We start from the raw sequence: 24,307 nt of genomic DNA, 5'->3' as shown, positions 1-24,307 counted from the left end.
TCATTTGAGATCTCAAATTACAACATTTACTTTGTTTTTATTGTAATGGAACTATAATTTTTCTGTGACATTTGAAAGAAGCTTCTAAGAGAACTTCAATGACTTAACATGTATAGGATTTGATTAAATAGAATCAAGATAATAGCACCACAAACAACTGACCTGCCTTCACAAGAAGAGATTCTGCAAGCATCTTCCCTATTTATACCAAATGTAAGTAAACATGTAACTTAAGTATTGTTCTTGTGTTTACCTGTGTGCTTGGAGCCTATCAGTCTGTGTTCTGCTGTTGCAGCAATTAGATAACTTGCTCGTAAACATGTTGAGTCTTTGAAAATGTATATGACATACATGACAGTCGAAAAAGTGAATATCATTTATAGTGAATCTCGTCAATCTGTTAGAGCAGCGGTGCGGTTGTATATTGAAGTGTATCCAGATCATGCCAGGCACGAACAGTCTGTCTTTGGAAACATTATAAAAAAAGGTTCTAGAAACTGGATGTGTGGAGAATAAAATACACCAAGGAAAAAGAAGAGCAACTGATGTAATAAATGATAACTAGAGACCGTATTATACGCACCATAAAAACCTTAAAATATGCATGAAAATTTACTTCTTGCCTCCCTTTCGAAGACTGCTAATTACATTATTAGTTTGAAGAGTTGCTCAGTGAAAGTGAAAATATGATCAGTAATGTTTCAGATTTTGAGGTAGAATGGGATAGGAATGATGATGGAAATAGGATCACATTTGAGGAAGTGGAGAAAATGGTCAATAGATTGCAGTGCAATAAAGCAGCTGGGGTGGATGAAATTAAGTTGGAACTCATGAAATACAGTGGAATGTCAGGTCTTAAATGGCTACGCAGGATAATTGAATTGGCCTGGGAGTCGGGACAGGTTCCATCAGACTGGACAAAAGTAGTAATCACACCAATCTTTAAACATGGAAACAGAAAAGATTGTAACAACTACAGAGGTATCTCTTTAATCAGCCTTGTGGGTAAAATCTTCTCAGATATTGTTGAAAGGAAAGTGCGAGTATTAGTTGAGGACCAATTGGATGAAAATCAGTGTGGGTTTAGGCCTCTTAGAGGTTGTCAGGACCAGATCTTTAGCTTACAGCAAATAATGGAGAAGTGTTATGAGCGGAACAGGGAATTCTATCTATGCTTTATAGATCTAGAAAAGGCATATGATCGGGTTCCTAGGAGGAAGTTATTGTCTGTTCTACGAGATTATGGAATAGGAGGCAAACTTTTGCAAGCAATTAAAGGTCTCTACATGGATAGTCAGGCAGCAGTTAGAGATGACAGTAAATTGAGTTCATGGTTCAGAGTAGTTTCAGGGGTAAGACAAGGCTGCAACCTGTCTCCACTGTTGTTCATATTATTTATGGATCATATGTTGAAAACAATAGACTGTCTATGTGAGATTAAGATATGTGAACACAAAATAAGCAGTCTTGCATATGCGGATGACTTAGTTGTGATGGCAGATTCGATTGAAAGTTTGCAGAGTAATATTTCAGAGCTAGATCAGAAATGCAAGACTGTGGTATGAAGATTAGCATCTCCAAAACGAAAGTAATGTCAGTGGGAAAGAAATGTAAACGGATTGAGTGCCAAATAGGAGGAACAAAGTTAGAACAGGTGGATGGTTTCAAGTACTTAGGATGCGTATTCTCACAGGATGGCAACATAGTGAAAGAACTGGAAGCGAGATGTAGCAAAGCTAATGCAGTGAGCGCTCAGCTACGATCTACTCTCTTCTGCAAGAAGGAAGTCAGTACCAAGTTATCTGTGCACCGTTCAATCTTTCGACCAACTTTGTTGTATGGGAGCGAAAGCTGGGTGGATTCAGGTTACCTCATCAAGAAGGTTGAGGTTACGGATATGAAAGTAGCTAGGATGATTGCAGGTACTAGTAGATGGGAACAATGGCAGGAGGGTGTCCACAGTGAGGAAATCAAAGAAAAACTGGGAATGAACTCTATAGATGTAGCAGTCAGGGCGAACAGGCCTAGATGGTGGGGTCATGTTACACGCATGGGAGAAGCAAGGTTACCCAAGTTCAGCAGTAGAGGGTTGGAGGAGTCAGGGCAGACCAAGGACAAGGTACCTGGATTCGGTTAAGAATGATTTTGAAGTAATAGGTTTAACATCAGAAGAGGCACCAATGTTAGCACTGAATTGGGGATCATGGAGGAATTTTATAAGGGGGGCTATGCTCCAGACTGAACGCCGAAAGGCATAATCAGTCTTAAATGATGATGATGATGATGATGGTGATGATGATGATGATGATGCATGAAAATGTTTAAAAATGCATGAAAAGTGTCAAAATATGCAAGATCAAATAATAAAGAAACATGGTAGTTACTGCGTGCATTATATCTCAAAGTCGAACCTGTGCATATCACTTGTGAAGAAGAGTGCCAGCCATGCGAAAAATCGGTACATTTAGCATGCTGATATCATTTTCAGAATACTTTCTGAGAGAGTTTAGGAAAGGGGCCTTTCTGGGATTATTTTCTGAAAATTTGCATACCATGTTTCAAGAATTGTTCCTTCTTTGCTATTGTTGTCGGTAACAAGCGGATGCGATGTGAGTGAGTAGCAGTGAAACAATCAATATGTACAGGACAAACTTTGAGATATATCACATGCAGAGGGGCATGCTCAAAAACTCCATAACATTTTATTTAATAAACAACATATAATCATGAATTTTTTTGAACAGCATTAACTTTTAATTAATACTATTGGACCAAAGCATCATTTACAATTTATTTTATATTTTTCTATTATTGTAAACATAAATGATCAAGTACTGTTCCAAATGTTCAGTAGTAAGATTGTGTGTTCAGTACTCAAAACAGTTTTATAAGAAGAAAATATAATATAATATAAACTGGTCTCTAATGATGACATTATGCCAGCAGTAGCACATAATGCAAATATCAAAAGGAGGCATCTCAGTAGTTCGAGAGGGATCAACCAAAGAAGTGTTTTGTGAGCACTTCATTTCACCATATTTCATACCCTTCACATTCTGGTACATCTACAGTTTCATAACAGTGACCTTCAAAATTTGTTACAGTTTTCTGAATGTTATCTATGAAAAGTGAAAATGATGCAGCATGTCTCTTCAGAATTTTGTTTAACGGACAAGTATTGTTTACAAATGATGGGCAAGTCAATCTTTGCAGTATGCACCAATTGTCAGTTGAAAATGCATACTGACTCCAAGAAATAGATAAAACATTTTTTTCTCTCTCTCAACATTCAGTGCTTATGTTTCTGGACACACACATAATTGGTCCCCGTTTTATTGATAGAATCTAAATACACTTAGGTATCTCGAACTTTTAAGACATGCTGCTGTTGCACGTACTGGAAGATATCCCACTTGATATAAAGCAATCAGTGTTATACCAACATGACATATGTCCCTCCTATTCCACATATGTAATGACAGACCCCCACTTTAGAGAACATTTGGAGAGCACTGGAATGTTTGTTCAGGAAACACAAAATGATATGGACACTCACCAAATGTAACATTTCATACTTTTATCTGTGGTGAAAAAATTAAAACAAGAGCTCTATTAGGAAAGGTAAAAGAAGACCTCTATTAGGAAACACTGGCAACTCCTGGAGCCATGAATTGCCTTATAACATGGGCCTTTGTTCTGGTTAACTCCAAATGAAATTCTACACACAGTATTGTTTCTACAGAATCACTTTATAGTGTGCAGCAATGCTCTAGGCGAACATTTTGGGCACTGGCATGATAGCCATAATAATAAACACTTAAACCTTGCTTGAGTTACGTGTTTTCTGACATGTGGTATAGTAGTACAGGTGTTTGTGGAACCTCTCCTCCTGATGTCAGGACAGTGGTTGGTGGTGCTGTTATCGTGATTCTATGTGGCTATGTCCCATACATGTTAACTCATTGAAGTTCTATTAGAAGATTCTTTCAAGTACCACAGAAAAAAGTATGTAGTTTCAGTAGAAAACAACGAAGTTGGTATCATATTTTGGCATATATAAATGATAAAAGTTATTTACGAATATCAGGTAATTCATCATATTTTCCACTATAACTTGGCAAAAATCGCACCATGGTATACTTATTCATTCTTTATATATTTGGGGTGGCATGTCTTAGCTCCTTCATCCTCTATTTCTGAATGTATTATAACATATAACCCTCTGAGTGATTTATCTGTTGTCTAAATTATGTAAATCTCTGTGGCTGAACACTATATGGAAATCTGGATACAGATCATAATATACATAATAAACAGTTCCCAAGTTTTCTATATACACATATATTTTACCATAAAGACTGATACATATGAACACTGCATGAAGTACAAAGGCAGACTGAATTAATCGTGGCGGCTCGTCAGAGCAGTTCATGTTCCAAAGATTGTAATTTGTGTGGTTCATGTGACCTATTGATGCCACACAGCCTCCCCCCCCCCCCCCCCCCCCGCCCCCTCCGTACACTGCAGTACAGAGTACAGCCTATGACCACTGAGGGGGGGTCGTGTGGGTGTCAGCTTCGGCGTGAGTGGTGCAAGTTGGCAGGCACACGACCGGAAGCTCCATCTCCGTCGAGTCGGTGTATGAAGGAGTGACGAGCGGCTGCCGGTCCAACTCGTAATCCAAAAAGCAGCGGGGAGGACTAATGCATCAGCCAACTCGGGAGTAGCGGTATGGGAGAGGAGGCAGCGTGTGAGTGTGCCTTCCCCGAATGCATACTGAGCCGTCCGAAGAAATGAAAGCTCGAATACATGATGGGTCGCACTCCTGTGGGAGAGACAAGCTGTGCTCTATCTTGACACTGAGTTCGTCAGTGAGGGTTGGGTCTGTGCTGTCGGTGAGCAGTAGAAGAACATGATTATATAACACCTTAAACGACATGTCATTGACGCGGTCAGGTGGTACATTGCGACGCAATATGAAGTACGGGGTGTCCGCGTCTCTAGTACCTGAAATGTCTTCAAAACCTGTGAGAGGGATGATGATGACATGCCTGAGCAACCCGCGAGCTGTGGTGGTGACTCATTGGATGGAGAAAACCCAACTGTAGGTTGCTTGGACTTGTTAGCGGGTTTGTCAAAAGAACATGTGCTCGGGCAGTCCAACTGGGATGGCAGAGGGGTGTCGGGGTCTACGAAGGCAGGCTTGAGCGTGTGTAGGGATCTTTTATCATAATGTCGAACGTCATCTCACCCCTCCGGAGTAATTTGAAGCGGCCGAGGTAAGGAGGTTGTAAGGGTTGTCTGACAGAGTCGTTCCTGAGCATGATGTGTAAGTAAGTGCTGTGTGCAGTCGGCACGTAAGTGTCAGGTGGGGAATGGCTGTCCGGGTGTTTCTAAAGTGTGAATGCATCCTTCCGATAAAGTCTGGGAAGGTGGGGGAATCTCCAGGATCTTGGGGGAGAATTAGTTCCCCTGGTAAAACCGGGTTTTCACCGAAAACAAATTCGGAAATTGTCCCATGAAAATCTGGTTTAAATGTAGAACGTAGGCTCAGCAACACCCAAGGAAGTGCTGCAACCAGAGACAGTTGTGACACTTGAGTTCAGTTTTAAGGGTGCAGTGCCATCGTTTCACCAACCCGTTGCTTTGCGGGTGGTAGGCTGTTGTATGGATCTTTTTAATACAGCAAAGATTACAGAGAATCGTAAAAAGTGTAGATTCGAACTGTCGACCGTGGTCGGTTGTGATGGTGTACGGGCAGCCGAACCTAGTGATCCAAGAAGAAACGAAACCCTTGGTCACAGTTTCTGCTGTGATGGTGGGTAAGGGGATAGCTTCCACCCAATGAGACATTCAGTCTGTTGTGGACAGGATATACCTGTGGCCCTCCAATGGAGGCAGGGGACCGATAAGATCCTTTTGTACATGACGGAAATGTCACTTAGGGATGTCAAACTTGCCGAGTGGTGGAGAGGTGTGACGCCCTATTTTGGTTCGTTGACAGGAAATGCAGCTGTGTGCCTATGTTTGACAGTCCTGTTTCACATCTTTCCACACTAAACGCTCGTTGACGAATGGTGGCTCAGATGCTGAGGTGGGCGAGATTATGCAAGGCGTCGAAAACCTGTCGGCGCATTGTGGGCGGGAGCAAAGGCCACAGAATGCCCGTAGAAGAGTCGCATCACAGTTCGTCTGAAATGCCAGGTAACTTAGCCTTGGTAAACATGAGCAAAGACTGTGGGTCGATGAGCAGGCCCCGAGTGTCCTCATCCGAAGCCTGTAGAGCGGCGAGGTCGGATAAATTGATGATACTTGAAACAGCATTGATCCGCGAGATGAAATCAGTGGGGATGTTCTCCGCGCCTTTGATGTAGCGTACGTCTGTAGTAAATTGAGAGACCAGGTCGAAGTCACAGAAGCGTCGGGGAGGAAGATCCTCTGGCGGATTGCAGAAGGCGTCCGCCAGTGGTTTGTGATCAGTAAGAATGAAGTAAGGATGGCCCTCGATGTCAGTGCGGAAATGTTTGACAGCCTCATACACCACCAGAAGCTCTCTATCAAAAGCGGAATATTTCTTCTGTGCTGTAGACAGTATTTTAGAGAATAAATGAGGTGGTGAAACTGTGTCGTCTTTGCTCTGTTGTAATACTGCCCCGACCACGATGTCACTGGTGTCTGTAGTGGTGAACAAGTCGGCAGATGGATCAGGTGGGTGAGTATGACTGCGTGAGCTAAAGCTGTTTTAAGAGCCCTGAAGGCCTCTAGCATGGGTTCAGTCCAACGGACTGGTTTAACGCCCAAAGATTGTTTGGTGGAGAATGAGTCCATTAGCGGGGCCTGCATGATGCCAGCAGGAGGTAGATAACAGCAGTAATAATTTATAGTACCTAAGAAACGTCTGAGTTCTTTGTATGTAGCTGGGGGTGGCAATGACATGATAACCTGCACGTAGGATTTGGGAGGCTGTATTCTGTCTGTGGAGACAGTGTGTAATCCAGAAATGTCACAGAAGACTGACGCAATTGGAATTTTTCTTTGTTGACCTTGACATAGTTGGATGCCAAAGTCTGGAGGACTTGGGATAAATGATCTTCATGGTCTTCAGTCGATTTGCTGAAAATGAGTGTGTCATCCAGGTATGCGAAGCAGAACTCGAATTTTCATAAGATTGAGTCAGTGAAACATTGTCATGTTTGTGTCACATTCTTTAAACCGAATGGCATGAAGTTGTACTTGAACAAACTGAGTGGCAAGATGATCACAGTCTTTGGAATGTCTTCCGGCACTATGGGAATCTGTTGATAAGCATGTTTGCCGTCAATCACACTGAAGATTGTGGCACCCGATAACATATGAGTGAAGTCATTTATGTTTGGCACAGGGTAATTGTCTATGACAGTGGGAGCATTTAAACGTCTGTAATCACCACACATTCAAAACGAACCATTGTGTTTGGTGACGAGGTGAATTGGTGAAGACCAATTGCTGTCCGATGGCTGTCGAATGCCTGCCTCCAGAAGTTAGTTAATTTGCTGCTGGGCCACGCACAACTTAATGGGGTTGAGGTGTCTAACCTTGTGGCTAATAAGAGGGCCGACAGTAGTAATTATCTTGTGTGTCATTCCGTCAGTGATTCAGTGATGGAAGAGACTGAGAACTGCACACAAGGCTGGGTACCATTCTGACATTGAGTTTTGCGACGAGTGGGCCGTGATGAGGTGTAGCCATTAGCGCGAGTGAGAAAAGGCAGCATGAAAGTCACATGCCTATTACGTGAGCTGTGTGGGTGCTTGGGCGGTGTGGAGGTCACTGAACACAAATCGTCACACGCAATGAATGTTTTTGAACTAACCTGATGAGTGTTCAAACTGATGCTTGGCAATGAAGTTCGATCCAGTAAAGGAACTGCAGATTGCAGTTTCATAAGCAAGGTGCGGGCCGCAGTGAGCTCATTGTAAGTGTGAGCAATGCATTGTTTCAGGTCGTTGTTCTCCCGGCAGAGGTGCACCGCTGAGTTGTATTCTGAAAGTAGGTTAATGATGCAGGTCACAATCTTGCCCGCGAGGGTGGAACACTCATGGACTAAATCCCATGTTAAGGCGGAAACAGAATGAGGAGAGTGGGTGCCGGAGTACGGTATCTGAGTGTTAGACAGGTGGTGTAACACTGAACACTGGACTACATTTGGGGAGAGCTTGTAATGGGACAAAAAAATCCATACCGAGAATTGGTTCGTCGATGTAGGCGATGTAGCATGTCCACGGAAAATGCTGAGAAGGGGATAAGTGCACCATTACTTTCACAGAATCGACAGTTTGTAACATTGATGCGTTGACAGCTCGTAGGAGAGACTACATCAGTGAAAAGTCGGCAGCAGCCAATGATCGAGTTATGATAGACATGTCAACGCCAGTGTCAATTAGGTAGACAAACTGCGATGAAATGTCTGTCACGTATAAATGACCGCACAGCTGAGGGGACGAGTGGACAGTGTGCAATGTTAGGGGATGTCTGTGAAGTTCCCCGCAGGACTCGGCGTCACTTAGTTCCTGTGGTCAGCATTGGGTGTTAACAAGGTAACGTGAACTTCTTTGCCTCAGCCCCAAAAATCTTGTGGTACCAACAGTATGGATGAGCCGGATGTGGTTGGTGGCAGTGACTGTGATAGCGGGGCAGGCTTGTCCTCGTTGATCTGTTCTGGGACATAAACCAGGATGTATGGAGCATGGATGATTCTTGAGTGCTCAGAAAGAGGAGAGGGCAAATGAGTACTGCCTGGCGGCATAGAAGGTGTGGAAGCAGAATGGGCTCTGCCCCTGCCTGCAGACAGCCAGTAAACAGGAGGTGTAGTGTCACACAGCGATGGTGGATGAGCTGGGTGTTTCTGGTGCAGGAGCGCATACAGCTGATCTGCGATGTGTAGGCGAGAACCGATAGACTCAAAAGAGTGCGGCAGTAGGTGTATCTGTAGGTCAGTAGGTAACTTGGCAGAACATACCGCCCACAGGGTGACGTCTGGCATCATGTGTTCACTCATGAGTAACATGAGGCAGCACCAAAGTTGTGACGGAGTGTGGTCCCCCAGGTGCTCTTCATACAGAATCTTGATTATCAATTCCTGTGGCAGGCAGGAAGAAGGTCCAATATTATTTTCTTGGCGAACTCGTACTTCGGTGGTGGTGGAGGCAAAAGTAGGAGATCACAAATTAAATCCAAGTGGTCGTGAAGGTGTGTGACCAAACATAGGAACTTGGAGTTGTCATCAGTCACTTGATGCAGCTCAAAGAGGTGCTCCAGCAGTGCAAACCATGAAACTGGATTGTCCTTGTGAAGGGGAGGTAGCTAGGGTAGGCGCACTGGAGGTGGAGATGTAGGTGGCTTCAGCGTGTCTTGGAAGGCCTGCAGTCCCGCTGCACAAGAGTTCATGCTAGGGTCCGGCATCACTGGAGCGGAAATGTTACTAGCACACACGTTCAGAACAGTGGCTGGTTGTATAGTCTCTGAAGATGCCTGAAAACATGACACGGCAGGCATAGTTGGTACTGTGGAAGTGAACAGGCGAGCAGGGTGTAATGAGGGGCTGTAATTTGGACCGGAAATTGCAGGAATAGCACTGACATTGTCGAACTCGGAAATGACACGGAAGGCTGGTGTGGCAGACACAGATGGTGCTGCAGAAGGAGTGAGCGGTTGTGTGGTCAGAATCAAGGCCCCCTGTGGGGGTGGGGGGTGGCCTCGATCTTAAAGTGGCAACAATGAGAGTTTTCCGCACACTCTGGTTATGCACCCTTTGTGGTAGGATCATAAAACACTGGTGAAATCTGTTGGCTGTCGCACTGTCATAGTACTACATTGCTGGGTGAAGAGGCTATGTTGAGTGCACTCGTACCCACGTGGTCGCGAAACTGGGCTGCCGATCCGGTGGTTTGTTCTGGTGAACTGGAGGCATAAAAATATCTGTTACTGATTTGAAAAGAAGGCGAGGCTGGTGGAGCTTGGTAATAGTTGAATGCATGTGTGTTTTGCACAAATGGCGGCGTTGCACACGGCACTACTGTAACTGACGTCGTGGTGTGTAGAGGATAGAAGCACGTGTGCGAATTTTGGTCCCTTTGAACTTTGTACAAGCAATTGATCGTCACACTATTTAATAGATCGTCCACTTCACTTTTCATTTATTCTTGTGCGTAATCTGGTGTAACAAAACCTGAGTCCATTGTCTGAGATATCTGCGTAACACTCGGTTGTTGTGGAGTTGCTAAAGTAGAGGTTATCCTCCTCGAAGATCCTAGATCATTGTCTGTTAGCTGTGAAATAACTGACAGCGGAGGATTGTGTTGTCTGGTTGTAAGAGCTGGGCCTCCAAATCTTCGTAAAGAATGTTCGGTGGTGTAACCATGGCATTGTACGTGAAACCTGTTGATTCTATACGACCAGTCGCGGAAGACGTAGAACTTTTTGTCCGGGGTCACCAATATGGGATTCTGGATATGGATTGTAATATACACAATAAACAGTTCCCAAGTTTTCTATATACACATGTATTTTACCATAAAGACTGATACACATGAACCCTGCATGAAGTACAAAGGCAGACTGAATGAAACATGGTGGCTTGTCAGAGCAGTTCATGTTACAAAGATTGTAATTTGTGTGGTCGATGTGACCTATCGATGCCACAACTATTTATCCTAACCAAATAAAAGCATCTGACAAATGTAATAAAGATGTTGGCATTTAATTAATTAATACAGAAAAAGTGGAAAATGCCACGTTCTTTTAATAAGTTCATTGCTATGGTACCGACTATGAAAAAATAATAAAATTGTATCAGATTCCCTTGACTGAATTAGTGTAATTGAATTACTCAACACACCTCCAACATACAGCAGATTCCAATCATAAAATTTCTTGTGATCCACTGTGTATACACTGTGTGAGTGTGGATAGGACACCAGCAGTTTGCTATGGGGCCATATTGACAGTTTTTGTGCGTGGCCTTACACTGTGCTGCTATGAATGACAACTCAGATTGCATGAAATAACTGATGATGCCCTACCTGTATGAAATGCGTAATTTTTGAGCCAACAAAGAGCTTTCTGAAATCTAAGACTGTTTTTAATGTTAATTTAGATTAAAATTACTCAGAAACAGTGAATGTTAGAAAGTACTAATGGTAAACAGCTACTAAGTAAAATAAAGGTAGTAAGTATGTAGCAGTTGAAAATTGGTTATCTTTTGTGTAAATCTGGAAAATAATTGATGAAACTTTTGGCTACTTTCGATGAGTAATGTTATCGAAATATCAGTTTCATTCCTAGGCATAATAACATTTGCTTCAGTAGAGACAGTGTGAAGTAAATGCACATTATCATTATGATGTGCCACATGATAAAATGGTTCTCTTTGTACACTAACTGATGGCCAAGTCAGTTCATTTAACAGACAACCTATATGCAGATTATAACCTCCTAAATATCATTCATTTTTATTTCTGGCTTTAAAAGTGAACATCTGAGGTTGGGCTTTACCATGGCTGTTATCAATATTAATTGTTATGTACGAATCATATACTGTATGGACAATCCAGGTAGAATGTGAATAATTTATGTAGTATAGGAAGCAACTCACTGAAATGTAGAAGTGCAGAACTGTTGAAAGGCACATGTAGGCACGTATACTCTGAAGTGGCAAAGAAACTGGTATAGGCATGCATAATCAAATACAGAGATATGTAAACAAGCAGAATACAGTGCTTTGGTTGGCAGTGTTTATATAAGACAACAAGTGTCTGGCGCAGTTGTCAGATCTGTTACTGCTGCTACAAAGGCAGGTTATCAAGACTTAAGTGAGTTTGAATGTACAGCGTACAAGTGATGGGCTACAGCATCTCCGAGGTAGCAATGAAGTGTGGATTTTCCTGTATCACCATTTCACAAATGTACCATGAATATCATGAATCTGTTAAAATATCAAGTTTCCAACATTGATGCTTCCAGTAAAGGACCCTGCAAGAACAGGACCAATGATGACTGAAAAGAACATGACAGAAGTGCAACCCTTCCACAAATTGCTGTAGATTTCAATGCTGAGCCATCAACAAGTGTCAGCATGTGAGCCATTCAATGAAACATCAACTATATTGGCTTTTGGAGCCAAAGGCCCACTAGTGTACCCTTGATGACACAAAGATTTACACCTTGCCCATCAACGCTGACATTGGACTGTTGATGGCTGGAAACATGTTGCCTGGCCGAACAAGTCTCGTTTCAAATTGTATCAAGCAGATGGAAGTGTATGGGTATGGAATCCAGAGATCCTGCATGTCAGCAAGGGACTGTTCAAGTTGGTGGAGGCTCTGTAATGGTGTGGGGCATGTGTAGTTGGAGTGATGTGGGACCCCTGATATATCTGGATAAGACTCTGACAGGTGACAACTACATAAGTATCCTGTCTGATCACCTGCGTCTGTTAATGTTCATTGTGTATTCCGATGGACTTGGGCAATTCCAGCAGGACAATGTGGCACCCCACATATCCAGAATTGCTACAAAGTGGCGGGCATGTAATGTTTTCTTAGCACCTATTGACTTTTAATGGTTTCTGAGTCAATAAATTCTTGCTTGTTGAAATAGGTGCAGTCACTATTTCATTCAACTCAACATGAATCCAGCTACTCATTCTTCATTACATTCAGTGAAGATTTCATCAAGTATTTGTTTAGAAGTGCATAATGAACAAAAATAAAGAACGGTCAACATTCAACTGTAGTTGATTTCAAAATAGAATGTATGCTGCGTGGAAATGATTTAAAAATAGAATTTATAGTCTGTGGAAAAGATTGACTATGTCACTGCATCCATAGGTAGGAGTGTTTTAATATCTGTGTTTATTAACTATAGGTGAGTTGTGGCCTTGGCTCATTCTTGATTATTGATTATCATTTTCTTCCTGGAATTTCCATTATCATAATAACAAACTTATTTAGACTTTTAGTAAATGGAAAATTCACTTGGGAAAACCATAAAATCCCAGGAAGACAGATTTGGTGACCTACCTTATCTTCAGAAAGTGAAATTTTGAGTACTTCTGACAAACTCGCATAAAATTACATAGAACTATCATAGCTTTCAGAACAATTGTTTGCTTCCTTGGGAAGGAAAGAGAGATGGAGAGGAGAAGTGTAGATTGGAGGGGCAGGTCACAACTACTGTTCTGGGAACAAAGGGAAACAAAGATGAGAAGGATGACAACAGAGAGAGGAGAAGACCAAAGATATTACATTGGCATTGTGGTGGCTTCTCTTCAGAGGTGACAGACAGATAGAATGAGAAGTAAAAATTGATTAAGACAAAGAGAAATGAAATTGGTGGTGCAATTAAGAATTAAGATAGTGGGAAATAAAATGAAGGAAAATCGAAGGGTTAGAAAGGTGGGGAGGAGGAGTAAGATAATGTATTTTGCCTAGGATGATTGTTGTACCAGTATATGTCTGTTTGATGCACACATGTAATTATAGTAAGTTCTTTTGGTAATCGGGTTTACTTTGTGTGTGATTCACATTGGTTTGTTGCATACAAGATTATGCAAGTTATTGCAAATGTAGAAGAATTTAAGCAACCTTTTTCATAAACATATTTCATAAAAGAAATGGAAGTAACGTTCAGTGGTGCTAATAGAGTAAGAAATGTACTCACAGCTGTTTAAATATCTGGAACATTCCTTGTCCCGATCACAAGGACTGAATAATTCTAAAACTAGGTCTAGAAATATTGTGTTCATGGTGTAACCCTAGGCCTGATCACAGATGCTTTAGATGTTATGTATTTAAATTTTTGGATTTTGATGCCCCTGGTTTTCGAATTTCAGTTATTTTTCTGACAAGATTCTTTCTCGGTGGCACCAGATTCACTTCAACACATCACAGCACTCTGGCCACACCATTATGTAAATAGTTTCATTTTGTTTATACAATACTGTGTGCTTAGCAGCTTTGTGTCATGTGTACCAGTAACTGTCACATTCTTGAATGGAATTCTGTTTCCTCAATAATTCCGAGCCCCACTATTTTAAAAAAGAAAGCACTTGTTTGTAAACTTATACATGCAGTATGGGGGACAGCAACTTGCCTATTTAAATTTGGCACCCTGAAGCAAAGGTCATTCTGAGAAGGTGGGGGGTAGGCACATTCAAGAGGGCAGAGTGTAAAGTTGTAGCTTCAGTGTTTCACTTAGTATCATGGAGTAGACAAAACTGTAATGTACGTTCACTGATGATGTGTACTTTTGTAATGGTCACTCTATCATTGCCATACAATGAGCATTCCATACTCATTTCAATAGTATGCCTCGAGTCTTGTTCCTGGCTGGCAGTTGTTTGTTTCATGAGTAAACAACTTCAGGGAAACTGGTGATGCGAAAGGGGGGGGGGGGGGGGTGTCTTCCATGAACAGCAAGGTCACAGGTCACCCCAGAACATTGGGTAGGTAAGGGTTTCTGTTTTATGACCCTCCAGCACTCTACCAACAAACATGAGGCTTCTGTTGGGTTGTCTTCTCATTCTGTGGGGTGAATCCTTTATGAAGAACTAAAATTTCATGCCTACAAGTTAGCTATGGTGCAGGAACTAAATCTATGAGATTTTGTTGCTTGAGAAACTGCATGTCATGTGCTTTTTTGCATGCCTAACAATGAACTTTTTCTCTTCAGTGATGAGTCTCACTTCCATCTTCTGGGATCTGTAAATAGGCATAACATATGCTACTGGAATTCACAATGTCTAACTATACATACAGTACTACAACTTGGAATAATTGGTCCATGATTTTTTTGAAGAATATTGATGGGCAGTTTTGGTGACTTCTGACCATTAAGTCCACATAATTCAGGAGTTTTTGCTGCCAACACTCAATGAGTTGGATGTGGGCAGCATATGGCTCAACAGGATGGTGCTTCAGCACACACAGAGTGTGTTTCGACAACTGTTTTGCTACACCACTTCCCAGGATACCTCATCTTCTTGAGAGGTGATCTGCACTGGCCAAGGTGGTGACCTGGTTAGCTCCATGTGACAGTCATGCTCCTTGCCCCATGTGACAATGACTTTTTCATAGAATATTCCTAGTTCCCTTCCTCATATGAAGAACAACATTCATCAAGATGTCACCAACATACTCCTTGATATGCTGGAAAGAGTTGAAGAAAACTTCTGAGTTCAATTAACGCAATGTATTGAGAATAATGGACGTCATCTGCTTGATATCATCTTTAAAATTGTGCAGAAAGATAGTACTGAAATGTTGTACTTGGTGCTGTTCAAAGAATTAAATATAAACCTGCCTTGCTTTTATTTAAATTGAATTTTTTAATAAGCATGTTGCTCTGTCCTACTCTGTTCATTATTGGTATATATTTCATAGAGTTTGAAGCATATATAATTCCCTGAAATATTCATTTTTTGTGTTTCTGTGGCAGTTCTTATTAATTTTGAACTTCTAAAAAACAACTACATTGCACACAATAAATAGTATCTGGGACCACAAATAAGAAAAAAATGAGAAATGTAATAGTGCATTTGTAGAGAATATTGTCCTGGAAAACCACATGGGTATAGTGATCTTTGTCGATTGATTTCAAATAAAAGATTAGTGAAGTGGTGTAGCGACTGTGGTTCAGAATACATGTTAAAATGTAGATTACCCATTTAATTAGTTGTGTAAATCAACTGAAAGGTTGGAGGAAGGAAATTGTATAGGACAAAACCTAGTAAAGTAGTGTGGTATCAGGGCATAGGACCATGCCTACTACAGTAATCCAGTTTTAAATCAGACTTCAGTGTGCACCGCAAACAAACAAGAAAAGTTTTCATCATAATTTTATATTACATGTGAGAGAAAATTGAGAAAGCAGGGTGGGAATGGAAAGGGGGGAGGGGTACAGTATTGGGTAAGTCATTCTTATCTTACAGGGCAGCAAGGGGTGGTAACAACATACACTTACCAGAGCTGAAGCTGGCACAGCCATGCATGTTGAGGCTTTCTTACATCTCATACTATTATAAAACTCCATAAATTGATCTCTGGCCATGAAATGCTGATTATTTACTAGGCAGCTCTGTGTGGGAAATAGTTTACAGGGAAGGACATTCAGAGAAAAAAGCAAAAGTAGGTGTTTCTAGAATGAAATTTTCACTCTACAGCGGAGTGCGCACTGATATGAAACTTCCTGGCAGATGAAAACTGTGTGCTGGATCCAGACTTGAACTCGGGACCTTTGCCTTTTGTGGGTAAATGCTCTCCCAACTGAGCTACCAAAGCACGACTCACACCCCATACTCACAGCTTTAATTCCGCCAGTACCTCGTCTCCTACCTTCCAAACTTCACAGAAGCTCTCCTGTGAACCTTGCAGAAATAGCACTCCTGGAGGAAAGGAGGAGAGCTTCTGTGAAGTTTGGAAGGTAGGAGACAAGGTACTGGTGGAATTAAAGCTGTGAGTATGGGGCGTGAGTCGTGGTTGGGTAGCTCAGTTGATAGAGCACTTGCCTGCAAAAGGCAAAGGTCCCGAGTTCGAGTCTTGGTCCAGTACACAGTTTTAATCTACCAGGAAGTTTCAAAGTAGGTGTGTTTAAAAGGCTGCTGATTAAAGTACTGGATGGAATAATGTTGCAGAGCAAGGTGAAAAAGAATGTCCATAAAAGAACTATTTGAATGTTAATTAACTTTTATACTGGGCATTTTGTTCCCAGTGAGTTGTTCTGTACCAGCTATCATTTTGTTGCACACAGAAACTGAATACCCTGTGTGAGTTTTCTGGGATTGAGATGCTGTAGAAGATTCAGCTGCCATTTTCTGGTGTTCTGTTTCAGTATTTAGTTTATGCAACTAGCATTTGTCTCCTGGTGTCTCTGGGGTTATTTTCATGCTGCTAAAACACATGGAAATATAATAACAACAACATGTTTGATACATCAAAACAAAATTTCACTTTGTCCGAGTCATTACTTTTTGTTTACATACATGCCAGATGAAAATGCAGTTACTGTTGTTCAGAGAATAAACTTTTTTTAATACATGTGGCAGCTTTGACAGTATTTAAAACGTGAATTGTCAATATGTTCTGAAGATACAACGACTGCAGTAATATTTATGCCACACCCTGAAATGTGTCATATTGCTTTATGTGTTCATGACTGACACATCAACAAGTCATGCACATAAAATAATATTGAACTGGATCTTTAAACAGATTCACCTCCATCAGTGCGGTTGATTCAGGATCCTCAACAAGGAACAGAAGAAAGTGGTGATGGGCAGTCTACCACTGATATGCTCCGTGATTTGCTCAATCAGAAACGGCATTTGCTTTTATCTAAACTAACCTCCATGGACTCTGAGGTAAGTTACAAGTACAATGGTGTAGTGAGAGCAGGAAACTTGTTCTGAATTTTGTCATACTTATAGTTTTAAAAATCCACAGAACTATAGGAGCATGTTGATCTCCTCTTTTCCTGCAAGTGACTCTCCCACTACATCTCTAGACCATCCCAAAACCCGTATTACTTAGCTGCAAAATTAAACTGAGTTTATGATTTGGATTATTGCTTGATTCCCACATAATTCATTTGTTTTCTTTGATGAACACTATATACCACATAATACAGTAAACATATACAAAGATCATAGCTGCCCTTACCTTTTATGAAAGGCATGATTCATTTGTTCCTTTCCTTTTTCTTTCTGTATTTGATGTAAAGCTGTTACAATCACTTATTTGGTGTATACTACCCATAAAAACTTTGCACATGTTTCTGGTATTGATAAAACTCTGCTGCTCTGTTTATTGATATGTGCTCTTGATTTAATAAAGGAAAAAGTTATTACATGAAAATTTACCTCCCTTATTGCGAAGCAAGAAAAAATCCCTTTAGCAGTTGCTAAAGCCAAAGAATCTATGTAGGATAGGAATGTTCTTGATTGACTAAAATGTAGTCAAGAAATTCCAATAGAAACCTACAAAGTTCCTGCCAAATGTTTGAACTCAACAAAAGTTCAGTGTTTGACAAATATTGTGTGGCATTGAAGAATGTTCCAAAAGCAGATGCATGAAATTAAAAAGTAGAGATTTTTAGACACTGGTCTTAACTTTCATGTGTTAATATTAGCAATAAATTTGTAGCATATTACATCTGTCCATTGGTAGGCAAAAATAAATGAATTTACATTTTTTTGGACTATCCTTACAAATATTTCTTACTTTCCACCCTTCAAAAATTTCTGTGCTTATATTTCAAAATATATATAATTGTAATCTAGTGTATTCATACTTTCCTTCCCATTATGTAGATTCACCCACCCCTTATCTTTTCAAGCTGTAGTAGAAGTTATAAAGCTACAGTATTGTAAATATTCATCTTATAATATCCTTTTTATCTTTAAGAATAGATTATTATGCCTATCCATTCAGTTCTTTTATTTGTGTCATGTGGCACATATCCCAGTAATTCAGGTAAATTGTCAGGAACTTGAATGGATTAGTATTGAGTACATGGGGTGTCTGAAAGTAAAACTTGGAACAGTTATGTGGAATATCTGTTAATCATTCAAGTTTTCCTAATGTCAATATCAGAGATTCACAAATTATTGTGTTCTTATGTCTTCAGTTGCTTTTTTAGTTTGTAATATTTGATTTCTTGTGAAGTTTCTTATTCAGGCATTAAATAATCTTATATAGACATTATTAATTTTGTAAACTCAGTGTAAAGCATGATTCATGTTTTGTGTGGTTTTTAATTGTTTCGAAACGAAACAGGTATATAGAGTTTTGGAATGACAACAACTGGCTGGCCTATGTTGAAAGAACAATTTTATTTATTTGATTGTTGTCTCAGTCTTAATTCCAGATAAACAATGAGTATGAAGCCAAGTTTCTGCATGTATGCTGTGTGATTATTTTGTGCTGTCCATTTCTGTATTAATACATTATACTTATTTTGTGCTTTATTATTGGGGTACTGTTCCTTATATTTCACTATGAGTCTCTGTAAGCTTAACACAGTTTTACAGTTTGTGAAACAATTTTTCTAATTTTAGTTCTTTTGTCAATTTACTTTCAGTATTAATGAATTTTAAAGGAAAAAAAACTTATCTGAAAATTGCAGTGGGTACTTTTTTTTAGATGATTTTAAGACCTTTGAATCCCACAGAACACTGCATATTATGAACAGTTTTACATGGTAAATCTATTTTGGTAACAAATTTATCAGTAAATGTGCAATACACAAGAGCTATTAGACATCAACACGCAAGTTTATTATGTCAGGAAATACATCAATGGATGAGTAAACAGAAATTTGCAGAAAAATAACATACATTTATTTTTATTATTAGAACACACAATTACTGAAAATTTGCTTCATAATGCTTGGAAATCCCTGTTATGTGACAACACTATAATAAAAAAAGAAATAAATGGTTGTCATCCCTGACATTTGTGTATTGTTATCTGGTGTAAATGCACTGCAATTCAAAGAGAAAGTGCACTATTTGGTGACCAAAGCACAGTTGTCGAGTTCTTACCTCTACCAGCTAATTCACATTACATCTCCGTTGTGACTCGCAGTGGCAAACAAAAATTAAATAACAAGGTACCATGATAATTAATAAAGCATACCATCAGCTGAAAATTATTTATATAGGTTTATGTTACACAGATACAGCTGGAAATTATTAATGTGATTGCATATGATCTGCACGGTTTCATATGATTGATCTGGAGTGAAATGATATAACAATGTCCATAAGCAACTTAATAACTGTCTAAGGACTATGAGAAATAGATTAGTGTGATGCTGAAGATTCTCATCAACATAGATGAGAACATCATATTAAGCTTTGTTATATCAGAAATATTTGCCATTAAAATACTATCTTGCCTACTGAATTTCACACTTTGAGCTGTTCAGAACACAGAAATCACAAAAAGTCACAATAGCTCAAACCTATGGAAAGCAATTTGTAGCTGAAGACCAAATTCAAACAGCCCACTAAAATTTTACAATTTTTCTGCATAAAAATGACTAATATAGCATGTTTTAAGCCGCCATAATGAAATCTTTGAGGAACATATTCCTAAATGGAATGGTATAATGACAATATTAATCTACTTCGCCGTTTTGAAGCCATTCCTTTTATAACAGATATGACTATATGAGAAATATTTTGAAATGTTGGGTGTGGGAAATCCAAAATAAATTTATTCAACAAAGTAATGTCAAGAAAGAATTCTGTCAATTTGTGTGATCTAAATGCTGGAAATAAAAAATTAGCTAATGAGAAAAGAGTTTCAAATACCCAGACTGCAGTGAAGTTAAGTTACAAATGAGGTACTGTTCAAACAACAATGAACTGGCTGTATAAATAGTGTGCAAATTTTCAAACCTTGTGGAATATTTCCTACCTTGTATATATTTTAGTGAAGAAATCCTAGGCAGTGAGCTACACTTTATATCAAGAATAATATTCAAGTTTTCTATAATATTTGATGGGATGTGGAAAGTAGGGCCTCCAGATGAACTTGTGACATTTTATTGCTTTTTGTGCTATTTCTTTTGTTACTTTCTTCAGAACTTCCGTTTTCTTTTGTTCTTTTGTTTTTTAGGGTGGGACTGAGAACACTTTACATGGCTCAACTGAGGGTGTGGCTTCTTGCAATGCATCCGATGCTGGCAGTATCATCACAAACCCGGCATTCACAAGACAAAGGGCCGGTCACCAAGCTTCGTTCCGTAGTACTGTTTCTGATAGTGAGATAGAACAGGGCAATGTGAGTTTTTGCATTTTTGTATAGCCACATTTGCCACGCTTTTTTTCCGTTGTTTGCCTGCTGAGTGGCACCTATTTTTGCAGTTTAGCCTTTGGTTCTGCTGCATGTTGCATGATTTTTCTTTTTGTAAAGGGTCTATTCTGTGATAGCCAAGTCATTGATGCCCTGTATAGCTCTTGAGCAATAATCTAAATTACTGGTTCCCAATCTACAGCAATAAAACCTCTGATTGATCACTTGCACCATAACCACTCTTTACTTTTAATGATTGTTAAGAATCAACAGTATTCTTGAATATTAGTCTGGGGAAGTCATAAATGTGTTGAATATTACTTTCCAGTACCAGATGAGTGGATAAGTTGCTTCTTCGTTTTTTATAGAAAGCCTAAGGTTCTGTAGGCTAATTCAGAAAATTGGCTTTCCACTACCAGCTACGTAGATAAGTTACTTTTCCTTTCTTTATAAGAGACTTAAGGTTCTGAAGGTTGCAGTTTGGGAACTGCTGATTTAGATTTGAGTTTTTATACATTGTGCAACTGAAATATGTGATTCGGAGTATTTTAAACTTGACTAAAAAATAAATAAATAAATAAATAAATAATAAAAAAAATCTAGCCTTGATAGTTACTATGAAGAGAACTTACTGATTGCAAATTTGTGTACTCCACATACTAAACTCATTAATTTATGTGATTTTCGTTTATTAAGGAAATTATTTACTCAATGTTGTGTACACTGCTGGCCATTAAAATAGTTTTGCCATGAAGGCAGCATGCAACAGAAGTCAAACTGGCATGAAGTGTACAAAATGCTTAGACATGCAAATAATTACCATTGCAGTGCAGCTGTTCAAAGTAGGTAGGAGTGGCACCATCTGTGTTATATATAAGACTATGCTATGGGTTTCTAATTCAAAAATTACATCTCAGTGTTGTTCGTTTGTGAGAAGATTATGTTAGGCTGCATCATAGAAGGAGAAACACGTACTATCTAGTGACAGAATTTGACTATTGAGGCTGTAATTTATTATTCTGTGATATTGCTATTCATATTGGCCAAGATCTCATTAGAATATGTCATTGATTGGTTCAGGAAGGCCATAATTAGTGCTGAGCAGGACCTCAGTGGCCCCACATGATAGAAATAAGGGTGCATGAAAATATAGTGAACAGAGACAGTGATTGCATCTCTGTGATGCTTGGGATGATGTGCTGAAAATGGACTGGACAGACTGGTGTCTCCAGAACACAATGTTTGGCCACTCCCCCAACAATTCTACCAGTACTGTTCAGGACTATCGCTTCTGACAGCAAGTTATGTCGAACGATAAAATCCCCAGTCTTAAATTTTCAATGTAAATAAGTATTCTACAACAAGTTCTAGATGGCTGCAGATGACAAACTGTAAAAGGAAAACAAATGTAATGCAAAGTATGAAAAACCACAAGATGTGATAATGAGGTCCCATGACCATGTGTCTGGAAATGCATCATTGCCACGGTAGGTGGTACTGACGAATGAAAGTTACTGTGACCATGTGCTGTGTGTTCCTTGTGTTTTGGGGTCTGTGAAATTGACACAGTGAACTGTAGGCAGCAGAACGTCCGATATTCATGTTGGGAACAAGCCGTAATGGTGTTTGTATACAGCAGAAGGAAATGGTCAAAAGGAGTATGATGCGATGCCCCATCCAGTTTTATCCTAGTGTGGATAATTTTTTGCTATTAAAATTGTCTGTGAGTGGCATTCGGATTCATTCATAAATGTGGGGGACAACCAGGTGTAGTACAGTACTCAGTATACAACTGGAGTTCATCACTCTACCAATATCAAGGCAAGCACTCTACCAGTTTAAAATAATTGTTGCAAAAGGAATTACTGTTGTAAAGTCAATACCATAAAGATGTATGCACAACTACTTGTAACCAACTTTAAGATGATGACATTTACCTGTTTGGTGACTAATATGGATGGGTAACGGACATAAAACCATCCAATGAAGATTTCAGCACTGGCATAAGTATCAAAACAGATGTTTGATGCTAAAATACATTAATCATGCAAACGTACACTGCAGAATTAATGTAATATCCACAATGTGATCCAATGTATCCGGACACCCCCCAAAACATAAATTTTTCATATTAGGTGCATTGTGCTGCCACCTATTGCCAGCTATTCCATATCAGTGACCTCAGTAGTCATTAGACCTCATGAGAGAGCAGAATGGGGACTCTGTGGAACTCACAGACTTCGAACATGGTCAGGTGATTGGGAAACGTGAAGGGACATGTACAACACAATAGCGTACAGGCCGACTTCATCTGTTGGCTGACAGAGACCGCCAAGTTGAAGAGGGTTGGAATGTGTAATAGGCAAACATCTATCCAGATCGTCACACAGGAATTCCAAACTGCATCAGGATCCACTGTAAGTACTATGACAGTTAGGTGGGAGATGAGAAAACTTGGATTTCATGGTCGAGCAGCTGCTCATAAGCCACACATCACGCCGGTAAATGCCAAACAGCACCTCACTTGGTGTAAGAAGCATACACACTGGATGATTGAACAGTGGAAAAATGTTGTGGAGTGATGAATCACAGTACACAATGTAGCACTCCAGTGGTAGTGTGTGGGTATGGCGAATGCCCGGTGAACATCATATGCCAATGTGTGTACTGCCAACAGTAAAATTCAGAGGCAATGGTGTTATGGTGTGTCGTGTTTTTCAAGGAGGGGGGCTTGCACCTCTTGTTGTTTTGTGTGGCATTATCACAGCACAGGATTACATTGATGTTTTAAGCACCTTCTTGCTTCCCACTGTTGAAGAGCAATTCGTGGATGGCAATTGCAAATTGCATCTTTCACACAATCGAGCAACTGTTCATAATTCATGGCCTGTGGTGAAGTGGTTACATGACAATAACATCCCTGTAATGGACTGGCCTGCACAGAATCCAGACCTGAATTCTATAGAACACCTTTAGAATGTTTTGGAATGCTGACTTCATGCCAGGCCTCACCGACCAACACCAATACCTCTCCTCAGTGCAGCACTCCATGAAGAATGGTCTGCCATTCCCCAAGAAACCTTCCAGTACCTGACTGAATATATGCCTGTGGGAGTGGAAGCTGTCATCATGGCTAAGGGTGGGCCAACACCCTATTGAATTCCAGAATTACCGATGGAGGGCACCATGAACTTGTAAGTCATTTTGAGCCAGGTGTCCAGATACTTTTGATCACATAGTGTAAAAACCTAATAAGCATTGGGGATGTTTAGCCACTGTGGCTGTAAATTTTGAAAAGTGTACAACTGTTTGATATAAACTTATGAATCTCTTTGACATAATTTGCTTATGTTAGTTTGAAAACCTTTCGTAAAATTATGTATGTAGATTCAGTATCCACCACAGTAATTATTTTTCTTAATACAAAAATATTCACTGTACGTTTTGTTGTCTTCATCTGCTACAAAGCATCC

General features: G+C 39.9%; 1 protein-coding gene across 1 annotated transcript in view; it reads left to right on the top strand.

Moving 5' to 3' along the window:
- Positions 1-24,307, top strand: part of LOC126251375 (MAP kinase-activating death domain protein) — a 595,744-nt gene that overhangs the window by 359,829 nt on the left and 211,608 nt on the right. The window contains exons 26-27 of the mRNA XM_049951759.1: positions 17,247-17,395; positions 20,658-20,822. Coding sequence (XP_049807716.1) covers positions 17,247-17,395; positions 20,658-20,822 — 314 coding nt within the window. The remainder of the gene's footprint in view (positions 1-17,246; positions 17,396-20,657; positions 20,823-24,307) is intronic.

This window comes from Schistocerca nitens, chromosome 4 (assembly GCF_023898315.1).
Source record: "Schistocerca nitens isolate TAMUIC-IGC-003100 chromosome 4, iqSchNite1.1, whole genome shotgun sequence".
In the NCBI taxonomy this organism is placed as follows: Eukaryota; Metazoa; Arthropoda; class Insecta; order Orthoptera; family Acrididae; genus Schistocerca; species Schistocerca nitens.
This window is presented reverse-complemented; position numbering and strand designations above follow the sequence as displayed.